The sequence below is a fragment of the Myotis lucifugus genome, unplaced genomic scaffold (assembly GCF_000147115.1).
Source record: "Myotis lucifugus unplaced genomic scaffold, Myoluc2.0 scaffold_10, whole genome shotgun sequence".
Lineage (NCBI taxonomy): Eukaryota > Metazoa > Chordata > Mammalia > Chiroptera > Vespertilionidae > Myotis > Myotis lucifugus.
Genome location: NW_005871058.1, coordinates 5,647,404 through 5,661,352, shown reverse-complemented (window position 1 = coordinate 5,661,352; position 13,949 = coordinate 5,647,404). Strand labels below are relative to the sequence as shown.

The window sequence follows — 13,949 nt, the reverse complement described above, 5'->3', positions numbered from 1 at the left end:
TGGGGAAAGGAGTGATAATTTATTGTTAGGACAGTCCAAAATCCCTATGCTCACCTAGCAGAGCCTGTAGGTGAGATAAATGATGTATCTTGCATATATACAGGCAAATATTTAAAAAATATAAGCTGCTATTATAATTATGTAAAATACTACTTGAAAGTTATACTGAACATGTGATGCTATTTTTTTCAACAGATGGATAATAAAATTATAACAACTAAGGAGTACCTATCTCATAGGACTGTGGAAATTTAAAAGTTAATCTTATGTAAAACATATAGCTTAGTACCTAGAACATGTTTTAATTAAATGTTAGCTGTGGTGATAAAGATGATAATACGATGGTGGTAGTGATGATGGTGATAGAATGTGGGTGTGTGTGGGGGGTCTTTGAAATTCTTTGATGTTAAAAAGATATCCTTAGAGACCTGGGTTTCTGGAAAAGCAGCAAATTAGGTGATCAGAAAACCCTCTTGCTGCAAAAACACGTAGAAATTATAGACATAATTAAACAAGTATCTTCAAGTACATTGCATAGTTCACTAGACAGTAAGGTAAATCCCAGGGGTCTAAATAGAAAGGGGATCTGAAAACCAGAAAATAATTTTATGAGTAGATTCTGCAGTAGGTTGATGGGCTCAGTTACAGGCTTAGATAACAGCCATCCCGGGACAAGAGATGAGGCTTGGGCACGGAAAGATAAAGGCTTGAAACTGAGACTCACACATCGAGTTAGAACCTACAAAAGACTACATCTTAGGAAAAGGTAGAGCAGGAAAAAAATCTGGCTGTTTGTGTAGGGAGGTATCTCAATGGGTGCTGAAAAGAGGAGTGGATGAGAGAAAGTTTCTCTAATGATTTATAATTTTGGGTTTGCCCTCAAGTAGGTCTATTATTTGAATTTATACTATTTGAGATGCTCAGAAACCTCCCTGAGCCTCTGATTCTTTTAAAATTATTATTATGAATTCTTTTTAGTTGGTGCACACAAATGTAGTTCAAGTGCTGGACGTTAAACGCATCCCACGGCACGACTTTGTTGGTCACACAAAATATAATAATCACAATAATTGGAACACGGATTCTTGTTTGTGCCAGATTTCTATAAAAAGGGTACCATGGACAGTATTTCCACCTCTTGAATTTAACCTTTCTTGTGAGCCTGTAATTCTTGTATCTCCATTCAAGAAGGGAGGGGCAAATATATATTATATATCTTGAATGGATGTATGTAACCAAATTGTATATATTCCAGGAATGCAAGGATGATTTAACATTAGAAAATGTATAATGCAATACACCACATTAGCAGGTAAAAGGAAAAAAGTGTGCACCCCACTAGATAAAGAGATGTAATAAAAGCACTTGACAAAATTCAACAGCAATCTTTTTAAAAGATAACTCTTAACAAGTTAGGAATAGAACTTCTGTATTTCATAAAGATCTGAAGATCTTTAATGAGTGTTATACTTATGTTAAACGATGAAAAGCAGTCCCTTTATACTGATGTAACAACATAAGGATATCTGTCCAACATGTCCTAGAGGGGTGAGTATAAAAAAGAAAGCAGAAAAATTGTAAAGGAAGTATCAACTTTGTATTTATTCATGGATGAGTACAATGAAATGCATATTTTAGCAGTATCAATCTTAATGTCCATCAGCAGAAGAGTAGATAAATATATTGTGTCATATTCCTCAGTGTAACAATTCACTGTAGCCGTGAGGATGAATGAACTAGAGTGGGCTTGAGCCAGAGTGAGTTTGGCATCATTGCCATCCTCTTATTTGCATTAAAGGAGGAAAACCTGCATCTCATTTCTGTATGGTTCTAGGTTAGTCTTCCAATGAGGGACATTTGCATGAATTTGTAATGCAGAGGGAAAGAGAGTTCTTATGTTACAGTGGTATTTGGAAGAAGTGAATTCACTAGTCCTAATGTGCAAGCTCTTGCAATTCACCTGCTTCACTAGTAGATCCTTGAGGTTGTCAGCTGCCTTTTAGGTGCTTAGATTCACAGACTTCTGAATGTAGCAAAACAGTCACTGGCAACTTTCTTGATCTTTGCTCCCCATGCCTTCCAATGGTGATAGACATGACCAGCTCTGTGTATTAAGTCCCTTTCTTTTTTTTTCTCTTTTTTTTCTTAATATATTTTATTGATTTTTTACAGAGACGAGGGAGAGGGATAGAGAGTTAGAAACATCGATGAGAGAGAAACATCGATGAGAGAGAAACATCGATCAGCTGCCTCCTGCATACCCCCCACTGGGGATGTGCCTGCAACCAAGATACATGCCCTTGACCGGAATCGAACCCGGGACCCTTGAGTCTGCAGGCTGACGCTCTATCCACTGAGCCAAATCGGTCAGGGCTTAAGTCCCTTTTTGTTTGGAATATCTAGAGTCATCCTATGTTCCTAACCAAACCCTGACTGACAGATTGAGTTTCATACACCAGCATGAAAAACTTTCAACAACATGTGATTGAAAGAAGAAAAGCAAACTGCAGAATTCCATGAGCGAATTAAAAATATGCAAAGCAATAGTGCATATCATTAATGGACATATACACATGTAGTAAAAGGTTAAAAACATGAAAAAGAATGGTAAGACCAAATTCAAGGGCAATGATTACCTCAGGTACACAGGGATTTCAACTCTATGAATGTATATGTGTGCTTTATTTCCTAAAATTTTTCTGGAAAATATATGGAAACTTATAAAGCTTGAGCAAAGTGGGTTGCTTTTCATGTTAGACTATCTATAAAAATAATTCCATTAAAAAGGTATGTAGTTTTTAAAATCATGGTGTAGACCATTGGATTTAATAGCTTCTAAGTATGGATTTCTAGCTCTAAGATTCTGAGGTTCAAAAAAGTAACTTTAAAAATAATGTAAAAATGATAAATGAATTATATTTTTAAAATTTACCTATATATTTGATACAATCAGAATTCTGAAAACCATAAAAGGAAGCTATCTACATGTTTGTGAAATCTAATTTGTATTTGGAGAAAAGTATTAAATATATTCATTATTTTACCTTTATTAATAATACTCCATATTTAATCAAAAGGCAAATACACTTAATAAGAACTTTAATATTGTTGACATTGGATAGACTATTTAAATTTGTTATTTGGTTTTGAATTATTGTTAAAAGAAGTTTAGAAATGTTGCATATGAATTTTTCTCAACTTTTCTTTTTTTTTAATTTTAATTTTTTTTGGTAAAAGTATTACAAAGGGTATTACATATGTGTCCTTCCCCCCCCCGCCCTTGACAATCCCCTGCCCTCCCTTACCCCCCAGTGTCTTATGTCCATTAGTTATGCTTATATGCATCAACTTTTCTTTTTCTGTTTTGTTTATAAAATCAATTTAGAAAACACCCTTGGAACAGTTATATTTGGCTTATGAACTTCTTGACAAAGCAATCGGTGGAATAAATGTCAATCGCATGTTAGCTACTTTGCCAAATGGATTATCAGTGTTTGATCATTGCTATGCCAAGGTAAGAATGGGAAATTCATATATTAGATTTAAGTTCTACTTAAGTGGGATGAGGGCTGACCTTGCAAGTAGATAAGTAAAGCATGATTTGTGGTGGCTTCCCTCTCATAAGCCAGGAACATATTCAATTCCCTTTTCCCAGAAGAAATCAAGAAGAGTAAGGCGTCTTTGTATTTGTCATTGAAGATGAATTTGTAAGCCAGAGTACAAAGGGTTGAGAAATCAGCAGGATTTAATGACTAGGAGTAAAATAACATGGGTGCTCATAGGGTAGAACTGTTATTAGTATGTTTTTATAACTATGTTTATTTTTTATTTTTACTTCAACTCTATCAAAGTATACACAGGATTCAGATGGAGACATTTCCAAACCAGTCACAGCAAATAGTTTCATGATGGATTTACATCTTGAATTAATTCAAGCTCAGCACCAAATAGCTGTTGTGCTTCTTGACCAACTGGAAGGTATAGTTATCAAAGCAAACAATTTGTTCTGAATCAATCTGAAGCTAAGTTTAAGTATAGAATTAATTTAATTTGTAAATTATGTTCTTGTCAACTGGGTGTTTATTATTTTGTTTTTTCTTCTCTGGTTAATATCAATAGATAGCTTTCATTATTCTTTACACCTTGCATAGCTAATAAGTTAGTAAACATATAAAATTTGTTTATTTGAGCTATATTAAATTATTGGTATTTTGATAAATCAATGAAACAACCATTTATTGAGTGCCTACCAAAATCCAGGAATCATGATAGGCTTGGCACAAATAAGACACCCAGCCTCTACTTTTGAGCTTATAGATAAGCCAGGTATAATGAGGGAGGTTACTACATGTGATAGAAGTGGGTTCACAGTTTTTGTTATGGGCACACAGAAGAGGAGTATCCATGTGAAACAAGAAAGTCGGGGATGACTACCTGGAAGAGGTAATAATTGACCAGAAAGCTAGTAAATATTAGCTTTATGAAGAGGATTGAAAGGAGGCCATAATTTTGGTTAGAGAAAGTAATGTTTAGAAAGGTGGAAGCAAACAGTTGTAAGGTGCATCTCTAGGAACGACTGGAATTCTCATGGCTGGATATAGCGCACGTGTCATGGAATAACAGATACGCCCAGGGAGGTAGATCACAGATAGATCTTGAAGAGCTAATGGGTATAGTTATCAAAGCAAACAATTTGTTCTGAATCAATTTTACCCTGAAAGCTAATGAAAAACTGAGAAAGACATCTCTGACAGAGGACAGATGATTTGAATTTAAGTTGTTCTTGCAAGAACAGCTTTAAGAAAATGTGCCAGCAATCATACAAATAACGTGTTTACTTGAGTCTCAAAATAAGATTTAATATCATTAGGTCTAGAAACTCTTCTGTTTAGGATTAAATTTTGATAAAGCCATCTTACTCTTGACATGATTGTATAGCCACTATTAATATAACTAACCGTTCTCCATTTTAAATTATTGAGTAATTAAAGATAGAACTAAGTGTTGTAGCCTACTATGACTTCTGATCTCAATCTAAAGCATATCATACATACAGCTAAATAGTACATTGGATCTTATTTATCAATCTTAAAGATAATTTTATTTAAGATGAAATAGAAAAAACATATTTTTTGAGTTAGAAGTAATTTGAAAATTCTTATGTCCTCATGTATACTGTGGCAAATATAAGTAAAACTGCACTATAGTAGATTTGTTTGAATTTTTATCTTTTCATGGAAAAAACATGATAGAGAAAGTGATAATTTTACAAATAGATAGCTTTTATTTAATGTTTAGAAAATATTTCCTTTCTTGAACACAGCTTAATTGTAATGGCAATCTCCTTCTTCCTCTTCAGTTTTGCAGATTCCAACCATTAGCAAAAATATATCTACCAAAATTCCAGAAAAACGAAAACAACCTGAAAACGGTGTTTGTTTTACAGGTAATTAAAACCGGGATAACCTGTCTTTCCAAAAATTTGTAAAGATAGTTTTTATGTTACCTTTTTGATTAAATGTTTGTTTACTTTTTCAGAAGTCAGTGTAATGAATAAAATAAGGAAGAATAAGCTATCCAAAGCAATTTACTTGATGAAGAAAGCTCTTCTAATATTTGAGAAAGATGCAACCTCTACCTCTTCACATAACTTTTTGATGGTAACAATATATCCATCCTTCCTTTTAGTCTTGACATACAACCTCTGTTAAGTGAATGATTTATTTCCCTTTTCTAAAAATAATGTGTTGCCCTTAACATTAATTATGAACCTTCAGGTTTACCAAATCTAGTGATCTGAGAAGAAACAGTCTTAGTCTTGAGCAAAAGTAGGTTTACGTTGTTCATATAGAAAAGAATATAATCATCTATGTTTATAAAAACCCAGTGTCCGTGATGACCAGGACGACCAAATGACCGGTCCATCCCCCTGGCCCTCAGGCTCCCATTGATCAGGGGTTGGCTAACGGGGGTACCGGGGTCCCTCAGGCTCCGATCAATCAGTGGCAGTGGAGCAGGTGGAAGGCAGACTGCTTGGTCCCTCCTCCCGGCCTTCAGACTCCAATCAATCAGTGGTGGAGGCAGGGTGGGACTGGGGACTGGCTCCCTTAGTAGTCCTGCAGTTTCAATCTCCAGAGGACAGGCCAGGCACCAATGAACCAGCACTGCTGGCACGATCCTGACAGTGCTGCTGGCCTCCTGGAACTTGGCCTTGGGTACTGCAGCTGCTTCCCCTCCCTAGACGTTCCACAAGGAAGAAAGGATACTGCCAGCAGTACCAGGGGTGACCAGAGGTGACTGCTCTCCCTATGCTTCCTCCAAGTCACTCGAGCCGGCCCCCACCCACCCCACTCCAGATGAAGTGTGAGCACTGCACACGGAAGGAATGTAGTAAAAAAATAAAAATGGATGACCAAGAGAATGCCACAGTCAACGTCCGGAGTCCAGCTCAGGAGAACAGAGAGAAGGGAGAATTCCATAAGTTGGCCGATGCCCAGATATTTCTGAGTGACTGCCTGGCGTGTGACAGTTGTGTGACCGCAGAGGAGGGAGTCCAAGTTTCTCAGCAGAACACCACGGACTTCTTCCATGTTCTAAACCCAAATAAGAAATGTGATACCTCACAGAACAAGGTGCTGGCAGTGTCCGTGTATTGTCAGTCTCTGCCTTATTTTGCTGCTAAATTCAGCCTCAGTGTCACTGATGCATCCAGAAGGTTCTGTGGCTTCCTCAAAAGCCTCGGGGCGCACTGTCTTTGACATGACGATAGCTGCGGACTTCAGCATCCTGGAGAGTCAGGAGGAATTTGTGTGTCAATACTGCCAGCACCATGAGGAAGAGCCCTGGCTACCCATGCTGACCTCCGCCTGCCCTGGCTGGGTCCGATATGCAAAGCACATGCTGGGTCACCCCTTCACCCCCCACCTCTACACGGCCAAGTCTCCCCAGCAGATCATGGGCTCTCTGGTGAAGGATTACTTTGCCAGATGGCAGATTCTGTCCCCAGACAAGATTTTCCACGTCATTGTGGCCCCGTGTTATGACAAGAAACTGGAGGCCCTTTGAGAAGATTTCCCACAGCTTTACATAGTTCCCAGGGTGCTGACTGTGTGTTAACCTCAGGTGAAATTGTTCAGATAATGGAGCAAAGTGACCTTGCCTTGAATGACACCGCCATGGACACTCTGTTTGGAGACATGAAGGAGAGATTTCCGAGCCTGTGGGGAACGGGCCTAAGTCGGCAGGCAGACATCCCTTGAGGGGTCCTGGACTGCAAGAGGGTGCAGGCCGGGCTGAGGGACCCCCCCAGTGCACAAATTTAGTGTACCAGGCCTCTAGTCTATGTTATAAAAGGCCAGTGGCTGTAATGCCGTAACGACCAAATGACCAGTCACCAGGAGGTGTATTGATGGGTCTCATGGCGCTGCAGGTCTGGGTCTCGCATGATTTCGTGCACTGGGCCTCTAGTCCTATATAATAAAAAGCCAGGGACCATAAGTATAATGACTAGAATGACCGCTCGACCAGTTGCCATGAGGTGCATTGACCACCTCTTGGTCCCTCCCCTCCCCCACCTTCCTTACCCCCTACCTGTGCCTGCAGGCAAACGGGGAACCATGGGGGAAGCAGGTGGGTGGCTGCAGGGCAGGACTACGGACTGGCAAGTGGGCAGAACGACTGACCTCTTGGTCCCTCACCCTGGCATGCAGGCTCCGATGGATCAGCGATGGTGAACGGGGTAACTGGGGTGGGTGGCGGGAGGACTGGGCTGGCTGTCAGGCTGTTGGGATCTCCAGCTCATCCCTGACTGCTCGGGGGCTCAGACCGGTGGGAAAGCGGGTGCCAAAAACTTCACCTCTCTGTGCCTGCACTCAGCCAGCCGCTGATGGAACATGCCTCCCGCTTGGGGCCACTCATGTGGGCGCCGCTGCCGCTGCCGCCGCCACTGCTGCTGCTGCTGCTGGGACTTGTGATTCTAACAGAAGCTGTGTGGTGTGCCCGTGACCTACCCGCCCCGGCGGCGGAGGCGGCGTTCGGCCTAGGGACTGGCGAATGGGCAGAAGATGGCCCTGATTGCAGGCTAGGCCTAGGGACCCTACCCACATGATTTCGTGCACTGGGCCTCTAGTATATAATAAAAGCCTAATATGCTAACTGTTTGGTCATCCGGTCGTCCATTCAACCAATCAAAGCTATGCTAATGATATGCTAAGGCCACTCAACTGCTCGATATGATGTGCACTCACCACCAGGGGCAAACAACCAGTCAACCCATCACTATGATGTGCACTGACTACCAGGGGGCAGATGCTCCCACTGGTAGGTTAGCTTGCTGCTGGGGTCCGGCCAATCAGGACTGAGCGAGACTGAGTGAAGCAGACCAGACATGCCCTGGAGCCCTCCCACAGTTCCTCCCTGGCTGGCCAACCTCCTGTGTCCCTCCCTGACCCCAATTGTGCACTGCTGGTGTCCCTCAGCCTGGCCTGCGCCCTCTCGCAATCTGGAACCCCTCGGGGATGTCGGAGAGCTGGTTTCAGCACGATCTTACAGGCCAGGCCGAGGGACCCCACTGGTGCACGAATTCGCGCACCGGGCCTCTAGTAATTAATAAATAATTATTCATGAATAAACTCTGTGTTTCACATACTCACAACTGGAAATCTAGTTTTTCTACACCCTGAGTATTTCCAGTCTTGAACTCTCCCGAAATGAGCAATTTGCTTTCTGTATAATCTCTCTGTAGGTGCAACTTAACATGGGAAGTCATGAAATCTGCAGAATTCGAAATAAGGGAAATTATAGAATCTAAGTGACACTGTGCCAGCATAAGGCAGTCCTTACTATGGAATTAAAATACCCTCTCTCCAATTGGATATTGCTAATTTATGGACCAATTGTCTTGTTGATGTTGTCTCACTCTGGCCTGGAAATTGTTCTATCTTCTTGCCTATTCATTATATATTAATTTTAAAGTTTAAATTCATGAGGGAAATAACTCTTCAAGTTATGGAATCTTTTATATACCCCCCCCCCCACCCCCTGTGTATTATCCACAAAAATTTGGTTGTATTGTCTGAGTGAATGGCACATGATGAAGCAGAGAATAATGCTACAAGTAGATTGGCTGATAAGGGAAAGAAAAAAGTAGGTCAATACTAAGGGGAAGATGCAGAGTTAAGGAACATTTTAGAGAGAAATTTTAGCATATTTACATGCTAAGAATGAAAAGCCAGAAAGAGAGAAATTGAAGATACATCAGAATGGTTAATATATAAAGTGGAGTCTAATAGAAGAGGGAAGGGGGATGAGGCTGAAAGCACAGATAAAGTGATCCATTTTCAATGGAGGGTGGCCTCTGATATAGAAGGGAAGGTGGAAAGAATAGATAAAGATTTAATTAAATCTGTTGGTATAGAAGCAGAGTTGAGTTGATACCCTTGTACCTTAATCATCTGATAAAGTAGGAAGTGAAAAATATCTGCCAAAAATAGTGAGTGAGGGTGGATAGTTGGATTGAGGAGAGAGATAATGATTGGAGAGTGGAGAGGGATGGATGAGAGAGAGGTGACTCCAAGTTAAAGGACTGACTAGCACAATGAAGTCCTAGCTGAGATTGAAGACTGAATTTTTTAGGAGACACTATAAGCATGGTGGTGGGGCATCATTCTGGTGTGGTATTTTATTTTATTATTTATTTATTTATTTATTATTGGTCAATCCTGACCTGAGAATATTTTTTTACATTGATTTTTTAGAAAGAGTGGATGTGAGAGAGACACATTGATTGGTTGCCTCCTGCACACACTCGACTGGACTGGGCATGCAGTCTGCAACCCAAGTACTTGCTCTTGACTGGGAATCAAACCTGAGATCCTTTGGTGCATGGGGCAATGCTCTAACTACTTAGCCACACAGACCATGACTTGGTGTGGTATTTTTAGTAGCCGTGACAGCAGACTATTTGGAACAGAGAGTTTTGTATAGGGTTGGATTTTTTTTTAAAATGAAAGCTCTGTCCTCCTACCACTGAGATTGGGGAACATACTGGAGTTTTGAGAAGTCTGAAGTTTCCACATTCTCCTTGTGCATCTTTTCCTTCCTTCCTTCCTTCCTTCCTTCCTTCCTTCCTTCCTTCCTTCCTTCCTTCCTTCCTTCCTTCCTTCCTTCCTTTCTCTCTCTCTCTCTCTCTCTCTCTCTCTCTCTCTCTCTCTCTTCTTTTTTCATTTGTATTTATTTTTTAATCTTTATTGTTGAGATTATCACAGATGTTCCTTTTTTTCCCCCCCTTGCCCTTCTCCACCCAGTTCCCACCCAGCCCCAGGCCTTCACCACCCTATTGTCTATGTCCATAGGTAATGCATATATGCATATAAAATCTTTATTTAATCTCTTCCCGCACCCCTCACCTCCCTTCCTTCTGAGAATAATCAGTCTGTTTCTTCATTTCCATGTGTCCAATTCTATTTTATTCACCAGTTTTTTCTGTTCATTAGATTTCTTATTAATTTTTATTTTTAGATTCAATTATTGGTAGGTATGTATTTGTTGCCATTTTGTTGTTCGTATTTTTGTTCTTTTTCTTTTTCTTCTTCTTAAAGAATACCCTTCAACATTTCATATAATACTGATTTGGTGGTGATGAACTGCTTTAGCTTTTTCTTGTCTGTGAAGCTCTTTATCTGACCTTCAATTCAACAGTGGTATGGGCATTCCCTTGAAGGTAACTAACTGCTTTTCTCTTGCTGATTTTAAGATTCTCTCTTTGTCTTTAGCCCTTGGCATTTTAATGATGATGTGTTTTGGTGTGGTCCTCTTTGGGTTCCTCTTGTTTGGGATTCTCTGTGCTTCCTGGACTTGCAAGTCTATTTCTTTCACCAGGTAGGGGATGTTTTCTGTCATTATTTCTTCAAATAGGTTTTCAATATCTTGCTCTCTCTCTTCTTCTGGCATCCCCATAATGCAAATGTTGGTACTCTTGAAGTTTCCCCAGAGGATCCTTATACTATCTTTATATTTTTGGATTCTTTTTTCTTTTTGCTCTTCTGATTGGGTAGTTTTTGCTATCTGATATTTCAGATCGTTGATTTGATTCTCAGAATCCTCTACTCTACTGTTGAATCCCTGCATATTATTATTTAGTTCAGTCATTGTATGCTTAATTTCTGACTGGTCCTTTTCCATTTCTTTGGAGGTTTCTAGCAGATTCTTAAGTAACCTTATAACTGTGGTTTTGAACTCTACATCCAGTAGTTTGCTTTCTTCCATTTCTTTCATTTGTGACATGTTTCTTTGTCTCTGCATTTTGGTTGCTTCCCTGTGTTTATTTCTATCTGTTGGGTAGAGTGGCTATGTGTCCTTGTGTTGGTAGAGTGGCCTTGTGTAGTAGGTGTTCTATAGGGCCCAGTGGCTCAGCCTCCCCAGTCACCTGAGTTGGGCACTCTAGATGCACCCATTTGTGGGCTGTGAGCACAGTCTTGTTATAGTTGAGACTTGATTGCTGTTGGGTCACTGGGAGGAATTGACCTCCAGGCCATTTGGCTGTGAGGACCAGCTGTGACTACAGTGGAAGAGCTGCTATTTAGGAGACAGTCCTATGGAGCAGGACTTGCTTCAGTGGGGCTTTGATGCTCACTGAGTTTGCCCCTGGAGTGTATCTCTTATGGATATGTAGAGTTGTAATCTGTTATGGTCTGACACTGACCACTGGGTATACTGGCTCTTGGGTGTCCAGGGAGGTGCAAAGTCAGCCACTGCCTGGGGCCACCAAGCAGGAGCTACAGAGAGATATGCAGATTCCTCCTATTTGTATGGGGTTTAAAAGTACCCAGATGAGGCCCAGCTGTGAAGCAAGGCAGGCTGGTGCTGGTGCCCGGTCTTGGGCCTTTTATTGATAGACTTGAAGTTCCCTTACCCAGCTGTAGCTTGTTTGAGAGATTTTAGCCTGAGCAAGGACAGGCCATTCTTATGCAAAACCCGCTGCACACACCTTGAGTGGGGTTGTAAATTGGATGAAGCGGGGTCTTAAGGAATAACCAGGACAGCATAAACAGAAATGGCTGCCAGTCAGCCTTGAGACTGGGGAGGTCCCAGCATAGGAACAATGTTCCTGCAAGCACCTCCATCTGGAAGAAAGTCACCCCTGAGTTCCTGCCCCAATGCCAGACAATCCAATTCCTCCTCGTATGTGTCTGTGATCCCCAGAGCCTCACCCTGGTGCTGGAGCTCAGAGGAAGCAGGACCTTGTAAGTTCAGTTCATGGTGCTAGCCTTTTAAGAGGAACAGCTGAGTCTCCATTAGCCTCTGTGTCACTGAGCCCCAATCTGTACTTGTTTATATAGCCATAGTTCTTACTGCCCTTAGGGATTTCTTTGCACAGCTCTGGGATCCTGGGCTGGAGGTCTGGAGTGTGGTTGAGACCCCTTGCTCCTCTGTGTGGCCTCTGCAGAGACAGAGACAACCTCCCTCCCAATTAAAAAAGCAGCACATGTGGGTGCCAAACCAGCCTGTTTCCCGCCCTGCACCTCCTACCAGTCTCAGTGTGCTCTTCTTTACTTTTCTAGTTGTAGGACTTCCATTCAGCTTACTTTCCAGTGATTCTGGATGATGTTTATTCTGTATTTTAGTTGTAATTTTGATGTGGATGTGGGAGGCGGTGAGTACAGGTATTTACCCACACTGCCATCTTCAAATCTCCTCCTCCTTCTATTTCTTAAGTGAAACTATTTTAATTAAGAAAAATTATAAACATAATGCCCTTTGAGGATAGATTCATAACATGCATTTCGAGACCTTACTTTTTATGAGTCATCCTCCTTAAGGATTTTCACCAACTAACAAGCATTGAATATTTATTTAGAAGTCCTGAAATCTTCGGCAGCTACCTCTGCTCCTCAGTGGTATCCATTTTAAATCCAAGTGTTAAAGCTTAATGATCAGTCCTCAGGGTACAATGATATTATGGCTCAAATTATTGCCAAACTTTCTTTCCTTAAAAAATACAAATAAATTTCTTTCCCTTGGCAGTTATATTGTGCTGGGGCATATTACAGAATGTTATACATTATTATGATCTTGTAATTAAGTTATCCCCAAATCAGTAACTGATGTGTCACCTGATATAAAATGGTTTGAAAAGCCTGGATCTTTTCAGAACTCTTAAATAATTCATACTCTGTTTTAGTTTTTCAAAAGTATTGTGAGTTTATGGAGCTGGATAATCTCATCAGGTGTCTGTTTTATTACAAATCAATTAAAGGTGGACAAACTAGTTGCCATGAATGAGGGATAAACCTTCCTAGTTCACTGTTAGCTTTCCAAATGAGATGAATTTTTTTCTTGATTATGGGGTATTTATTTTCCCCATTTTCCTGTCTTGATTATTTGACTTCTGGGAGTTTATATTGGCTTTTTACACATTATACTTCAGATTTATTTTAATTTATTGCCACTAGAATCACTTGAGATATCCTTGATCTTCTACTTCTGATCAAATAGAGCTATCATTGTGTGGCTTTTCATCGTTGCCCTTGGAGTCCACCCACTGAGTATTCAGCATCTTTGCAGATGGGATTTCTCATTGGGAAGAGGCAGGACTACTCCTCTATCCATATGCTAAATGTTACCAGGGCAGGGTTGTTCACTGTTGTTTTTTGTTCAGCTGAACATCACCTTTTGAGGAATTTCTTCTTCCCACTAGATAATCAGGTGGGACTTTTCAGGGGCTTTCTTCTCTTCTGGCCCCAATGAGGACTAGTGATGCAAGCTTGGCGGATTTGTTGCTTCCTTTTTGGAATTTGAATCTTTTTTTTTTTTTTTAATTAAATTTTATTGTTCAGATTACATTTGTTCCTCTTCCCCCCCCCATAACTCCCCTCCTTCCAGTTCCCGCCCCACCCTCGCCCTCACTCCCCACCCACTGTCCTCATCCATAGGTGCACGATTTTGTCCAG

General features: G+C 40.7%; 1 protein-coding gene across 1 annotated transcript in view; it reads left to right on the top strand.

Moving 5' to 3' along the window:
* Positions 1 to 13,949, top strand: part of CFAP54 (cilia and flagella associated protein 54) — a 241,930-nt gene that overhangs the window by 43,690 nt on the left and 184,291 nt on the right. The window contains exons 16-19 of the mRNA XM_023749820.1: positions 3,386 to 3,514; positions 3,852 to 3,978; positions 5,360 to 5,446; positions 5,539 to 5,660. Coding sequence (XP_023605588.1) covers positions 3,386 to 3,514; positions 3,852 to 3,978; positions 5,360 to 5,446; positions 5,539 to 5,660 — 465 coding nt within the window. The remainder of the gene's footprint in view (positions 1 to 3,385; positions 3,515 to 3,851; positions 3,979 to 5,359; positions 5,447 to 5,538; positions 5,661 to 13,949) is intronic.